The 18,656-nt window shown below is 60.0% G+C and overlaps 1 protein-coding gene across 1 annotated transcript in view; it reads right to left on the reverse strand.

Moving 5' to 3' along the window:
• Positions 1–18,656, reverse strand: part of LOC137367185 (MAM domain-containing glycosylphosphatidylinositol anchor protein 2-like) — a 1,446,177-nt gene that overhangs the window by 252,595 nt on the left and 1,174,926 nt on the right. Inside the window, exon 8 of the mRNA XM_068028622.1 lies at positions 3,707–3,868. Coding sequence (XP_067884723.1) covers positions 3,707–3,868 — 162 coding nt within the window. The remainder of the gene's footprint in view (positions 1–3,706; positions 3,869–18,656) is intronic.

The raw sequence follows: 18,656 nt of genomic DNA on the forward strand, positions 1-18,656 counted from the left end.
GGTCAGTGAGTACAGGGGTGATGGGGGAACGGGACTTGGTGTGTGTTAATGTAGGTCAGTGAGTACAGGGGTGATGGGGGAACGGGAAGCGGTGTGTGTTAATGTAGGTCAGTGAGTACAGGGGTGATGGGGGAACGGGACTTGGTGTGTGTTAATGTAGGTCAGTGAGTACAGGGGTGATAGGGGAATGGGACTTGGTGTGTGTTAATGTTGGTCAGTGAGTACAGGGGTGATAGGGGAACGGGACTTGGTGTGTGTTAATGTAGGTCAGTGAGTACAGGGGTGATGGGGGAACGGGACTTGGTGTGTGTTAATGTAGGTCAGTGAGTACAGGGGTGATAGGGGAAAGGGACTTGGTGTGTGTTAATGTAGGTCAGTGAGTACAGGGGTGATGGGGGAACGGGACTTGGTGTGTGTTAATGTAGGTCAGTGAGTACAGGGGTGATAGGGGAGTGGGACTTGGTGTGTGTTAATGTAGGTCAGTGAGTGCAGGGGTGATAGGGGAATGGGACTTGGTGTGTGTTAATGTAGGTCAGTGAGTACAGGGGTGATAGGGGAATGGGACTTGGTGTGTGTTAATGTAGGTCAGTGAGTACAGGGGTGATAGGGGAATGGGACTTGGTGTGTGTTAATGTAGGTCAGTGAGTACAGGGGTGATAGGGGAACGGGACTTGGTGTGTGTTAATGTAGGTCAGTGAGTACAGGGGTGATAGGGGAGTGGGACTTGGTGTGTGTTAATGTAGGTCAGTGAGTGCAGGGGTGATAGGGGAACGGGACTTGGTGTGTGTTAATGTAGGTCAGTGAGTACAGGGGTGATAGGGGAGTGGGACTTGGTGTGTGTTAATGTAGGTCAGTGAGTGCAGGGGTGATAGGGGAATGGGACTTGGTGTGTGTTAATGTAGGTCAGTGAGTACAGGGTGATAGGGGAACGGGACTTGGTGTGTGTTAATGTAGGTCAGTGAGTACAGGGGTGATAGGGGAACGGGACATGGTGTGTGTTAATGTAGGTCAGTGAGTACAGGGGTGATGGGGGAACGGGACTTGGTGTGTGTTAATGTAGGTCAGTGAGTACAGGGGTGATAGGGGAACGGGACATGGTGTGTGTTAATGTCGGTCAGTGAGTACAGGGGTGATAGGGGACCGGTACTTGGTGTGTGTTAATGTAGGTCAGTGAGTACAGGGGTGATAGGGGAACGGGACATGGTGTGTGTTAATGTAGGTCAGTGAGTACAGGGGTGATAGGGGAGTGGGACTTGGTGTGTGTTAATGTAGGTCAGTGAGTACAGGGGTGATAGGGGACCGGTACTTGGTGTGTGTTAATGTAGGTCAGAGAGTACAGGGGTGATAGGGGAACGGGACATGGTGTGTGTTAATGTAGGTCAGTGAGTACAGGGGTGATAGGGGAACGGGCTTTATGTGTGTTAATGTAGGTCAGTGAGTACAGGGGTGATGGGGAAACGGGACTTGGTGTGTGTTAATGTAGGTCAGTGATTACAGGGGTGATAGGGGAACGGGACTTGGTGTGTGTTAATGTAGGTCAGTGAGTACAGGGGTGATAGGGGAGTGGGACTTGGTGTGTGTTAATGTAGGTCAGTGATTACAGGGGTGATAGGGGAGTGGGACTTGGTGTGTGTTAATGTAGGTCAGTGAGTACAGGGGTGATAGGGGAACGGGACTTGGTGTGTGTTAATGTAGGTCAGTCAGTACAGGGGTGATAGGGGAATGGGACTTGGTGTGTGTTAATGTAGGTCAGTGAGTACAGGGGTGATAGGGGAACGGGACTTGGTGTGTGTTAATGTAGGTCAGTGAGTACAGGGGTGATGGGGGAATGGGTCTTGGTGTGTGTTAATGTAGATCAGTGAGTACAGGGGCGATGGGGGAACGGGACTTGGTGTGTGTTAATGTAGGACAGTGTGTACAGGGGTGATAGCGGAACTGGACTTGGTGTGTGTTAATGTAGGTCAGTGAGTACAGGGGTGATGGGGGAACGGGACTTGGTGTGTGTTAATGTAGGTCAGTGAGTACAGGGGTGATAGGGGAACGGGACTTGGTGTGTGTTAATGTAGGTCAGTGAGTACAGGGGTGATAGGGGAACGGGACTTGGTGTGTGTTAATGCAGGTCAGTGAGTACAGGGGTGATAGGGGAACGGGACTTGGTGTGTGTTAATGTAGGTCAGTGAGTACAGGGGTGATAGGGGAACGGGACTTGGTGTGTGTTAATGTAGGTCAGTGAGTACAGTGGTGATAAGGGAACGGGACTTGGTGTGTGTTAATGTCGGTCAGTGAGTACAGGGGTGATAGGGGAACGGGACTTGGTGTGTGTTAATGTCAGTCAGTGAGTACAGGGGTGATGGGGGAACGGGACTTGGTGTGTGTTAATGTAGGTCAGTGAGTACAGGGGTGATAGGGGAACGGGACTTGGTGTGTGTTAATGTAGGTCAGTGAGTACAGGGGTGATAGGGGAACGGGACTTGGTGTGTGTTAATGTAGGTCAGTGAGTACAGGGGTGATAGGGGACGGGACTTGGTGTGTGTTAATGTAGGTCAGTGAGTACAGGGGTGATAGGGGAACGGGACTTGGTGTGTGTTAATGTAGGACAGTGAGTACAGGGGTGATAGGGGAACGGGACTTGGTGTGTGTTAATGTAGGTCAGTGAGTGCAGGGGTGATGGGGGAACGGGAGTTGGTGTGTGTTAATGTAGGTCAGTGAGTACAGGGGTGATGGGGGAACGGGACTTGATGTGTGTCAATGTAGGTCAGTGAGTACAGGGGTGATAGGGGAACGGGACTTGGTGTGTGTTAATGTAGGTCAGTGAGTACAGGGGTGATGGGGGAACGGGACTTGGTGTGTGTTAATGTAGGTCAGTGAGTACAGGGGTGATAGGGGAACGGGACTTGGTGTGTGTTAGTGTAGGTCAGTGAGTACAGGGGTGATGGGGGAGTGGGTTTTGGTGTTTGTTAATGTCGGTCAGTGAGTACAGGGGTGATATGGGAACGGGACTTGGTGTGTGTTCATGTAGGTCACTGAGTGCAGGGGTGATAGGGGTACGGGACTTGGTGTGTGTTAATGTAGGTCAGTGAGTACAGGGGTAATAGGGGTACGGGACCTGGTGTGTGTTAATGTAGGACAGTGAGTACAGGGGTGATAGGGGTACGGGACTTGGTGTGTGTTAATGTAGGTCACTGAGTACAGGGGTGATAGGGGAACGGGACTTGGTGTGTGTTAATGTAGGTCACTGAGTACAGGGGTGATGGGGGAACGGGACTTGGTGTGTGTTAATGTGGGTCAGTGAGTACAGCGGTGACTGGGGATCAGGACTTGGTGTGTGTTAATGGAGGTCAGTGAGTACAGGGGCGATAGGGGAATGGGACTTGGTGTGTGTTAATGTAGGTCAGTGAGTACAGGGGTGATAGGGGAACGGGACTTGGTGTGTGTTAATGTAGGTCAGTGAGTACAGGGGTGATAGGGGAACGGGACTTGTTGCGGGTTAGAATTCCTGCAGTAGAGATTTCCGATGGGTAGAATGTGAGAGAGTAGCCAGGAGTGTGTTGGAATAGTCAGGTCGAGAGGTAACAAAGGTATGAATTTGGATTTTCGCAGCAGATGTACTGAGATGGGGCAAACCTGGGCGATGTTTGAGGTGGAAATAGGGGGTGATAGTTCCGATACATTCTCTTTAGGTATCTCGATGACTCCTGTTACTCACCCACATGTTTTCCGTACATGTGATAGAAGAAGTTGACACAAAACGGCACATAGCGTTTGGTTCCAAACTTCCCTTTCCTGGTCACATTGTAGAGCGGGCTAAGGAGCCGAGCCTTGTCCCCAGGCTTCCGAGGGTTTGAAGCCTCAATAAACATGTAATATCCTGCAAGGGGAGAGAAAGGAATAATGAGGGGCTGACACACTCTCTCTGACACACTCAACACTGACACACCCGGCACTGACACACTCTCTCTGACACACCCGGCACTGACGCACCCGGCACTGACACACCCGACAGTGACAAACCCGGCACTGACGCACCCGGCACTGACACACCCGACATTGACACACCCGACACTGACACCCCCGACACTGACAAACCCGTCATTGACACACCCGGCACTGACACCCCCGACACTGACACACCCGTCATTGACACAACCGTCATTGACACACCCGACATTGACACAACCAGCACTGACACTCTCTCTCTGACACACCCGGCACTGACAAACCCGTCATTGACACACCCGTCATTGACACACCCGACATTGACACACACGGCACTGACAAACCCGTCATTGACACAACCGTCATTGACACACCCGACATTGACACACCCGACATTGACACACCCGGCACTGACAAACCCGACATTGACACACCCGACACTGAAACCCCGACACTGACAAACCCGTCATTGACACAACCGTCATTGACACACCCGACATTGACACAACCGGCACTGACACCCCCGACACTGACACACCCGGCACTGACAAACCCGTCATTGACACACCCGTCATTGACACACCCGACATTGACACACCCGGCACTGACAAACCCGTCACTGACACAACCGTCATTGACACCCCCGACACTGACACACCCGGCACTGACACCGCCGACACTGACACCCCCGACACTGAAACCCCCGGCACTGACACCCCCGGCACTGACACACCCGACACTGACACACCCGGCACTGACACACCCGGCACTGACACCCCCGACACTGAAACCCCCGGCACTGACACCCCCGGCACTGACACCCCCGACACTGACACCCCCGACACTGAAACCCCCGACACTGACACAACCGACACTGACACCCCCGACACTGACACACCCGACACTGACACACCCGACACTGAAACCCCCGACACTGACACACCCGACACTGACACCCCCGACACTGACACCCCCGACACTGTCACCCCCGACACTGAAACCCCCGACACTGACTCCCCCGACACTGACACCCCCGACACTGACACACCCGACACTGACACACCCGACACTGACACCCCCGACACTGACACACCCGACTCTGACACACCCGACACTGAAACCCCCGACACTGACACACCCGACACTGACACCCCCGACACTGACACACCCGACACTGACACACCCGACACTGACACCCCCGACACTGACACCCCCGACACTGACACCCCCGACACTGACACCCCCGACACTGACACACCCGACACTGACACACCCGACACTGACACCCCTGACACTGACACCCCCGACTCTGACACCCCCGACACTGACACCCCCGACACTGACACACCCGACTCTGAAACACCAGACACTGACACACCCGACACTGACACACCCGACACTGACACCCCCGACTCTGACATCCCCGACTCTGACACCCCCGACACTGACACCCCCGACACTGACACCCCCGACACTGACACACCCGACTCTGACACATCCGACACTGACACCCCCGACACTGACACCCCCGACACTGACACACCCGACACTGACAACCCCGGCACTGACACCCCCGGCACTGACACACCCGACTCTGACACCCCCGACACTTACACACCCGACACTGAAACCCCCGACACTGAAACACCCGACACTGAAACCCCCGACACTGAAACCCCCGACACTGACACCCCCGACACTGACACCCCCGACACTTACACACCCGACACTGACACCCCCGACACTGACACACCCGACTCTGACACACGCGACTCTGACACACCCGACACTGACACCCCCGACACTGACACACCCGACTCTGAAACACCAGACACTGACACACCCGACACTGACACACCCGACACTGACACCCCCGACTCTGGCACCCCCGACACTTACACACCCGACACTGACACCCCCGACACTGACACCCCCGACACTGACACACCCGACTCTGACACACCCGACACTGACACCCCCGACACTGACACCCCCGACACTGACACACCCGACACTGACACCCCCGGCACTGACACCCCCGGCACTGACACACCCGACTCTGACACCCCCGACACTTACACACCCGACACTGAAACCCCCGACACTGAAACACCCGACACTGAAACCCCCGACACTGAAACCCCCGACACTGACACCCCCGACACTGACACCCCCGACACTTACACACCCGACACTGACACCCCCGACACTGACACACCCGACTCTGACACACCCGACTCTGACACACCCGACACTGACACCCCCGACACTGACACCCCCGACACTGACACACCCGACTCTGACACCCCCGACTCTGACACCCGCGACACTGACACCCCCGACACTTACACACCCGACACTGACACCCCCGACACTGACACCCCCGACACTGACACACCCGACTCTGACACCCCCGACACTGACACACCCGACACTGACACACCCGACACTGACACACCCGACACTGACACCCCCGACTCTGACACCCCCGGAACTGACAACCCCGACACTGACACCCCCGACACTGACACCCCCGACACTGACACCCCCGACACTGACACACCCGACTCTGACACACCCGACTCTGACACACCCGACTCTGACACACCCGAATCTGACATCCCAGACACTGACACACCAGACACTGACACCCCCGACTCTGACACACCAGACACTGACACCCCCGTCACTGACACACCCGACACTGACACCCCCGACACTGACACCCCCGACACTGACACACCCGACACTGACACACCCGACACTGACTCCACCGACACTGACACACCCGACACTGACTCCCCCGACTCTGACACACCCGACACTGACACCCCGACTCTGACACACCCGACACTGACAAACCCGACACTGACAAACCCGACACTGACACCCCCGACACTGACACCCCCGACTCTGACATACCCGACACTTACACACCCGACACTGACACCCCCGACACTGACACACCCGACACTGACACACCCGACACTGACACACCCGACACTGACACCCCCGACACTGACACCCCCGACACTGACAACCCCTGCTCTGACGCACCCGGCACTGACGCACCCGACACTGACACATCTGACACTGACACACCCGACACTGACACACCCGAGACTTACACACCCGACACTGACACACCCGACACTCACACCCCCGACACTGACACCCCCGACACTGACACCCCCGACTCTGACACACCCGACACTGACACACCCGACACTGACACACCCGACACTGACACCCACGACTCTGACACACCCGACACTGACACCCCCGACACTGACACACCCGACACTGACACCCCCGAGACTGACACACCCGACACTGACACCCCCGACACTGACACACCCGACACAGACACCCCCGACACTGACACACCCGACACTGACACCCCCGACACTGACACACCCGACTCTGACACCCCCGACTCTGACACCCCCGACACTGACACACCCGACTCTGACACCCCCGACACTGACACCCCCGACTCTGACACACCCGACACTGACACCCCCGACACTGACACACCCGACTCTGACACCCCCGACTCTGACACCCCCGACACTGACACACCCGACTCTGACACCCCCGACACTGACACCCCCGACTCTGACACACCCGACACTGACACCCCCGACACTGACACCTTCGACACTGACAGCCCCGACACTGACAACTTCGACACTGACACACCCGACTCTGACACACCCGACACTGACTCCCCCGACACTGACTCCCCCGACACTGACTCCCCCGACACTGACTCCCCCGACACTGACACCCCCGACACTGACACCCCCGACTCTGACACACCCGACACTGAAACCCCCGACACTGACACCCCCGACACTGACACACCCGACACTGACACCCCCGACACTGACACCCCCGACACTGACACCCCCGACACTGACACCCCCGACTCTGACACACCCGACACTGACACCCCAGACACTGACAGCCCCGACACTGACACCTTCGACTCTGACACCCCCGACTCTGACACCCCCGACACTGACTCTCCCGACACTGACTCTCCCGACACTGACACACCCGACACTGACACACCTGACACTGACTCTCCCGACACTCACACACCCGACACTGACACCCCCGACTCTGACACACCCGACACTGACACCCCCGACTCTGACTCCCCTGACACTGACACCCCCGACTCTGACACCCCCGACTCTGACACCCCCGACACTGACACACCCGACACTGTCACACCCGACTCTGACACCCCCGACACTGACACCCCCGACACTGACACACCCGACACTGACACACCCGACACTGTCACACCCGACTCTGACACACCCGACTCTGACACACCCGACACAGACACACCCGACTCTGACACCCCCGACACTGACACACCCGACACTGACACACCCGACACTGACACACCCGACTCTAACACCCCCGACACTGACTCTCCCGACACTGACACCCCCGACACTGACACACCCGACTCTGACACACCCGACACTGACACACCCGATACTGACACACCCGACTCTGACACACCCGACACTGACACACCCGATACTGACACACCCGACACTGACACACCCGACACTGACTCCCCCGACACTGACACACCCGACACTGACACCCCCGACACTGACACACCCGACACTGACACCCCCGACACTGACACCCCGGACTCTGACACACCCGACTCTGACACCCCCGACACTGACTCTCCCGACACTGACACACCCGACACTGACACACCCGACACTGACTCCCCCGACACTGACACACCCGACACTGACACCCCCGACACAGACACCCCCGACACTTACACCCCCGACTCTGACACCCCCGACACTGACTTCCCCGACACTGACACACCCGACACTGACACACCCGACACTGACACCCCGGACTCTGACACTCCCGACTCTGACACCCCCGACTCTGACAACCCCGACACTGACTCTCCCGACACTGACTCTCCCGACACTGACACACCCGACACTGACTCCCCCGACACTGACACACCCGACACTGACTCCCCCGACACAGACACCCCCGACACTTACACCCCCGACACAGACACACCCGACTCTGACACCCCCGACACTGACACCCCCGACACAGACACACCCGAATCTGACACCCACGACACTGACACACCCGACTCTGACTCCCCCGACACAGACACACGCGACACTGACACACCCAGCACTGACACACACGACACTGACACCCCCGACTCTGACACCCCCGACTCTGACACCCCCGACACTGACACACCCGACACTGACTCCCGCGACTCTGACACACCCAACACTGACACCCCCGACACTGACACACCCGACTCTGACACACCTGACACTGACACACCCGACACTGACACCCCCGACTCTGACACACCCGACTCTGACTCCCCCGACACTGACACCCCCGACTCTGACACCCCCGACTCTGACACCCCCGACATTGACACACCCGACTCTGACACCCCCGACACTGACACCCCCGACTCTGACACACCCGACACTGTCACACCCGTCTCTGACACCCCCGACACTGACACCCCCGACACTGACACCCCCGACACTGACACCCCCGTCTCTGACACCCCCGACACTGACACACCCGACACTGTCACACCCGACTCTGACACCCCCGACACTGACACACCCGACACAGACACACCCGACTCTGACACCCCCGACACTGACACACCCGACACTGTCACACCCGACTCTGACACACCCGACTCTGACAGCCCCGACACTGACACACCCGACACAGACACACCCGACTCTGACACCCCCGACACTGACACACCCGACACTGACACACCCGACACAGACACACCCGACTCTGACACCCCCGACACTGACTCTCCCGACACTGACACCCCCGACACTGACACACCCGACTCTGACACACCCGACACTGACACACCCGACACTGACACACCCGACTCTGACACCCCCGACACTGACACCCCCGACACTGACACCCCCGACACTGACACACCCGACACTGACACCCCCGACACTGACACCCCGGACTCTGACACACCCGACTCTGACACCCCCGACACTGACACACCCGACACTGACACACCCGACACTGACTCCCCCGACACAGACACACCCGACTCTGACACCCCCGACACTGACACACCCGACACTGTCACACCCGACTCTGACACACCCGACTCTGACACCCCCGACACTGACACACCCGACACAGACACACCCGACTCTGACACCCCCGACACTGACACACCCGACACTGACACCCCCGACACTGACACCCCCGACACTGACACCCCCGACACTGACACCCCCGACTCTGACACACCCGACACTGACACACCCGACACTGACACACCCGACTCTGACACCCCCGACACTGACACCCCCGAAACTGACACCCCCGAAACTGACACCCCCGACACTGACACCCCCGACACTGACACACCCGACACTGACACCCCCGACACTGACACCCCGGACTCTGACACACCCGACTCTGACACCTCCGACACTGACTCTCCCGACACTGACTCTCCCCACACTGACACACCCGACACTGACACACCCGACACTGACTCCCCCGACACTGACACACCCGACACTGACTCCCCCGACACTGACACACCCGACACTGACACACCCGACACTGACTCCCCCGACACTGACACCCCCGACACTGACACCCCCGAAACTGACACACCCGACACTGACTCCCCCGAAACTGACACCCCCGACACTGACACACCCGACACTGACACACCCGACACTGACTCCCCCGACACTGACACCCCCGACACTGACACCCCCGAAACTGACACACCCGACACTGACACCCCCCACACTGACACACCCGACACTGACACCCCCGACACTGACTCCCCCGACACTGACACCCCCGACACTGACACCCCCGAAACTGACACACCCGACACTGACTCCCCCGAAACTGACACCCCCGACACTGACACACCCGACACTGACACCCCCGACTCTGACACCCCCGACACTGACACACCCGACACTGACACACCCGACTCTGACACCCCCGACACTGACACCCCCGAAACTGACACCCCCGAAACTGACACCCCCGACACTGACACCCCCGACACTGACACACCCGACACTGACACCCCCGACACTGACACCCCGGACTCTGACACACCCGACTCTGACACCTCCGACACTGACTCTCCCGACACTGACTCTCCCCACACTGACACACCCGACACTGACACACCCGACACTGACTCCCCCGACACTGACACACCCGACACTGACTCCCCCGACACTGACACACCCGACACTGACACACCCGACACTGACTCCCCCGACACTGACTCCCCCGACACTGACACCCCCGACACTGACACCCCCGAAACTGACACACCCGACACTGACTCCCCCGAAACTGACACCCGCGACACTGACACACCCGACACTGACACACCCGACACTGACTCCCCCGACACTGACACCCCCGACACTGACACCCCCGAAACTGACACACCCGACACTGACACCCCCCACACTGACACACCCGACACTGACACCCCCGACACTGACTCCCCCGACACTGACACCCCCGACACTGACACCCCCGACACTGACACCCCCGAAACTGACACCCCCGACACTGACACACCCGACACTGACACCCCCGACTCTGACACCCCCGACACTGACACACCCGACTCTGACACCCCCGACACTGAATCTCCCGACACTGACTCTCCCGACACTGACACACCCGACACTGACACACCCGACACTGACTCTCCCGACACTGACACACCCGACACTGACACCCCCGACACTGACACCCCCGACACTGACACACCCGACACTGACACCCCCGACTCTGACTCCCCCGACACTGACACCCCCGACTCTGACACCCCCGACTCTGACACCCCCGACACTGACACACCCGACACTGTCACACCCGACTCTGACACCCCCGACACTGACACCCCCGACACTGACACACCCGACACTGACACACCCGACACTGTCACACCCGACTCTGACACACCCGACTCTGACACACCCGACACTGACACACCCGACACTGACACCCCCGACACTGACACCCCCGACACTGACACCCCCGACTCTGACACCCCCGACACTGACACACCCGACACTGACACACCCGACTCTGACACCCCCGACACTGACACACCCGACTCTGACACACCCGACACTGACACCCCCGACACTGACACCCCCGACACTGACTCTCCCGACACTGACACACCCGACACTGACACACCCGACACTGACACCCCCGACACTGACACACCCGACACTGACACCCCCGACACTGACACCCCGGACTCTGACACACCCGACACTTACTCCCCCGACACTGACACACCCGACACTGACTCCCCCGACACTGACACACCCGACACTGACACCCCCGACACAGACACCCCCGACACTTACACCCCCGACACTTACACCCCCGACACTGACTTCCCCGACACTGACACACCCGACACTGACACCCCCGACACTGACACCCCGGACTCTGACACACCCGACTCTGACACCCCCGACACTGACTCTCCCGACACTGTCACACCCGACTCTGACACCCCCGACACTGACACCCCCGACACTGACACACCCGACACTGACACACCCGACACTGTCACACCCGACTCTGACACACCCGAATCTGACACACCCGACACTGACACACCCGACACTGACTCTCCCGACACTGACACCCCCGACACTGACACCCCCGACACTGACACCCCCGACTCTGACACCCCCGACACTGACACACCCGACACTGACACACCCGACTCTGACACCCCCGACACTGACACACCCGACTCTGACACCCCCGACACTGACACCCCCGACACTGACACACCCGACACTGACACCCCTGACACTGACACCCCGGACTCTGACACACCCGACTCTGACACCCCCGACACTGACACCCCCGACACTGACACACCCGACACTGACACCCCCGACACTGACACCCCGGACTCTGACACACCCGACTCTGACACCCCCGACACTGACTCACCCGACACTGACACACCCGACACTGACACACCCGACACTTACTCCCCCGACACTGACACACCCGACACTGACTCCCCCGACACTGACACACCCGACACTGACACCCCCGACACAGACACCCCCGACACTTACACCCCCGACTCTGACACCGCCGACACTGACTTCCCCGACACTGACTCTCCCGACACTGACTCTCCCGACACTGACACACCCGACACTGACACACCCGACACTGACTCTCCCGACACTGACACACCCGACACTGACACCCCCGACACTGACACACCCGACACTGACACCCCCGACTCTGACTCCCCCGACACTGACACCCCCGACTCTGACACCCCCGACTCTGACACCCCCGACACTGACACACCCGACACTGTCACACCCGACTCTGACACACCCGACACTGACACTCCCGACTCTGACACCCCCGACACTGACACACCCGAAACTGACTCTCCCGACACTGACACACCCGACACTGACACACCCGACTCTGACACCCCCGACACTGACACCCCCGACACTGACACCCCCGACTCTGACACACCCGACACTGACACACCCGACACTGACACACCCGACACTGACACACCCGACACTGACTCCCCCGACACTGACACACCCGACACTGACACACCCGACACTGACAACCCCGACACTGACACCCCCGACTCTGACACCCCCGACACTGACACCCCCGACACTGACACACCCGACTCTGACACACCCGACACTGACACACCCGACACTGACACACCCGACACTGACACACCCGACACTGACTCCCCCGACACTGACACACCCGACACTGACACACCCGACACTGACACCCCCGACACTGACACCCCCGACACTGACACCCCCGACACTGACTCTCCCGACACTGACACACCCGACACTGACACACCCGACACTGACACCCCCGACACTGACACACCCGACACTGACACCCCCGACACTGACACCCCCGACACTGACTCTCCCGACACTGACACACCCGACACTGACACACCCGACACTGACTCCCCCGACACTGACACACCCGACACTGACTCCCCCGACACTGACACACCCGACACTGACACCCCCGACACAGACACCCCCGACACTTACACCCCCGACTCTGACACCCCCGACACTGACTTCCCCGACACTGACACACCCGACACTGACACACCCGACACTGACACCCCGGACTCTGACACTCCCGACTCTGACACCCCCGACACTGACTCTCCCGACACTGACTCTCCCGACACTGACACACCCGACACTGACTCCCCCGACACTGACACACCCGACACTGACTCCCCCGACACAGACACCCCCGACACTTACACCCCCGACACAGACACACCCGACTCTGACACCCCCGACACTGACACCCCCGACACAGACACACCCGAATCTGACACCCACGACACTGACACACCCGACTCTGACTCCCCCGACACAGACACACCCGACACTGACACACCCAGCACTGACACACACGACACTGACACCCCCGACTCTGACACCCCCGACTCTGACACCCCCGACACTGACACACCCGACACTGACTCCCGCGACTCTGACACACCCAACACTGACACCCCCGACACTGACACACCCGACTCTGACACACCTGACACTGACACACCCGACACTGACACCCCCGACTCTGACACACCCGACTCTGACTCCCCCGACTCTGAATCCCCCGACACTGACACCCCCGACTCTGACACCCCCGACTCAGACACCCCCGACACTGACACACCCGACTCTGACACCCCCGACACTGACACCCCCGACTCTGACACACCCGACACTGTCACACCCGTCTCTGACACCCCCGACACTGACACCCCCGACACTGACACCCCCGACACTGACACCCCCGTCTCTGACACCCCCGACACTGACACACCCGACACTGTCACACCCGACTCTGACACCCCCGACACTGACACACCCGACACAGACACACCCGACTCTGACACCCCCGACACTGACACACCCGACACTGTCACACCCGACTCTGACACACCCGACTCTGACAGCCCCGACACTGACACACCCGACACAGACACACCCGACTCTGATACCCCCGACACTGACACACCCGACACTGACACACCCGACACAGACACACCCGACTCTGACACCCCCGACACTGACTCTCCCGACACTGACACCCCCGACACTGACACCCCCGACACTGACACCCCGGACTCTGACACACCCGACTCTGACACCCCCGACACTGACTCTCCCGACACTGACACACCCGACTCTGACACACCCGACACTGACTCCCCCGACACTGACACACCCGACACTGACACCCCCGACACAGACACCCCCGACACTTACACCCCCGACTCTGACACCCCCGACACTGACTTCCCCGACACTGACACACCCGACACTGACACACCCGACACTGACACCCCGGACTCTGACACTCCCGACTCTGACACCCCCGACTCTGACAACCCCGACACTGACTCTCCCGACACTGACTCTCCCGACACTGACACACCCGACACTGACTCCCCCGACACTGACACACCCGACACTGACTCCCCCGACACAGACACCCCCGACACTTACACCCCCGACACAGACACACCCGACTCTGACACCCCCGACACTGACACCCCCGACACAGACACACCCGAATCTGACACCCACGACACTGACACACCCGACTCTGACTCCCCCGACACAGACACACGCGACACTGACACACCCAGCACTGACACACACGACACTGACACCCCCGACTCTGACACCCCCGACTCTGACACCCCCGACACTGACACACCCGACACTGACTCCCGCGACTCTGACACACCCAACACTGACACCCCCGACACTGACACACCCGACTCTGACACACCTGACACTGACACACCCGACACTGACACCCCCGACTCTGACACACCCGACTCTGACTCCCCCGACACTGACACCCCCGACTCTGACACCCCCGACTCTGACACCCCCGACACTGACACACCCGACTCTGACACCCCCGACACTGACACCCCCGACTCTGACACACCCGACACTGTCACACCCGTCTCTGACACCCCCGACACTGACACCCCCGACACTGACACCCCCGACACTGACACCCCCGTCTCTGACACCCCCGACACTGACACACCCGACACTGTCACACCCGACTCTGACACCCCCGACACTGACACACCCGACACAGACACACCCGACTCTGACACCCCCGACACTGACACACCCGACACTGTCACACCCGACTCTGACACACCCGACTCCGACAGCCCCGACACTGACACACCCGACACAGACACACCCGACTCTGACACCCCCGACACTAACACACCCGACACTGACACACCCGACACAGACACACCCGACTCTGACACCCCCGACACTGACTCTCCCGACACTGACACCCCCGACACTGACACACCCGACTCTGACACACCCGACACTGACACACCCGACACTGACACACCCGACTCTGACACCCCCGACACTGACACCCCCGACACTGACACCCCCGACACTGACACACCCGACACTGACACCCCCGACACTGACACCCCGGACTCTGACACACCCGACTCTGACACCCCCGACACTGACACACCCGACACTGACACACCCGACACTGACTCCCCCGACACAGACACACCCGACTCTGACACCCCCGACACTGACACACCCGACACTGTCACACCCGACTCTGACACACCCGACTCTGACACCCCCGACACTGACACACCCGACACAGACACACCCGACTCTGACACCCCCGACACTGACACACCCGACACTGACACACCCGACACTGACACCCCCGACACTGACACCCCCGACACTGACACCCCCGACTCTGACACACCCGACACTGACACACCGGACACTGACACACCCGACTCTGACACCCCCGACACTGACACCCCCGAAACTGACACCCCCGAAACTGACACCCCCGACACTGACACCCCGGACTCTGACACACCCGACTCTGACACCTCCGACAATGACTCTCCCGACACTGACTCTCCCCACACTGACACACCCGACACTGACAAACCCGACACTGACTCCCCCGACACTGACACACCCGACACTGACTCCCCCGACACTGACACACCCGACACTGACACACCCGACACTGACTCCCCCGACACTGACACCCCCGACACTGACACCCCCGAAACTGACACACCCGACACTGACTCCCCCGAAACTGACACCCCCGACACTGACACACCCGACACTGACACACCCGACACTGACTCCCCCGACACTGACACCCCCGACACTGACACCCCCGAAACTGACACACCCGACACTGACACCCCCCACACTGACACACCCGACACTGACACCCCCGACACTGACTCCCCCGACACTGACACCCCCGACACTGACACCCCCGAAACTGACACCCCCGACACTGACACACCCGACACTGACACCCCCGACTCTGACACCCCCGACACTGACACACCCGACTCTGACACCCCCGACACTGAATCTCCCGACACTGACTCTCCCGACACTGACACACCCGACACTGACACACCCGACACTGACTCTCCCGACACTGACACACCCGACACTGACACCCCCGACACTGACACCCCCGACACTGACACACCCGACACTGACACCCCCGACTCTGACTCCCCCGACACTGACACCCCCGACTCTGACACCCCCGACTCTGACACCCCCGACACTGACACACCCGACACTGTCACACCCGACTCTGACACCCCCGACACTGACACCCCCGACACTGACACACCCGACACTGACACACCCGACACTGTCACACCCGACTCTGACACACCCGACTCTGACACACCCGACTCTGACACACCCGACACTGACACCCCCGACACTGACACCCCCGACACTGACACCCCCGACTCTGACACCCCCGACACTGACACACCCGACACTGACACACCCGACTCTGACACCCCCGACACTGACACACCCGACTCTGACACACCCGACACTGACACCCCCGACACTGACACCCCCGACACTGACTCTCCCGACACTGACACACCCGACACTGACACACCCGACACTGACACCCCCGACACTGACACACCCGACACTGACACCCCCGACACTGACACCCCGGACTCTGACACACCCGACACTTACTCCCCCGACACTGACACACCCGACACTGACTCCCCCGACACTGACACACCCGACACTGACACCCCCGACACAGACACCCCCGACACTTACACCCCCGACACTTACACCCCCGACACTGACTTCCCCGACACTGACACACCCGACACTGACACCCCCGACACTGACACCCCGGACTCTGACACACCCGACTCTGACACCCCCGACACTGACTCTCCCGACACTGTCACACCCGACTCTGACACCCCCGACACTGACACCCCCGACACTGACACACCCGACACTGACACACCCGACACTGTCACACCCGACTCTGACACACCCGACTCTGACACACCCGACTCTGACACACCCGACACTGACTCTCCCGACACTGACACCCCCGACACTGACACCCCCGACACTGACACCCCCGACTCTGACACCCCCGACACTGACACACCCGACACTGACACACCCGACTCTGAAACCCCCGACACT

Source organism: Heterodontus francisci, chromosome 3, assembly GCF_036365525.1.
Source record: "Heterodontus francisci isolate sHetFra1 chromosome 3, sHetFra1.hap1, whole genome shotgun sequence".
Lineage (NCBI taxonomy): Eukaryota > Metazoa > Chordata > Chondrichthyes > Heterodontiformes > Heterodontidae > Heterodontus > Heterodontus francisci.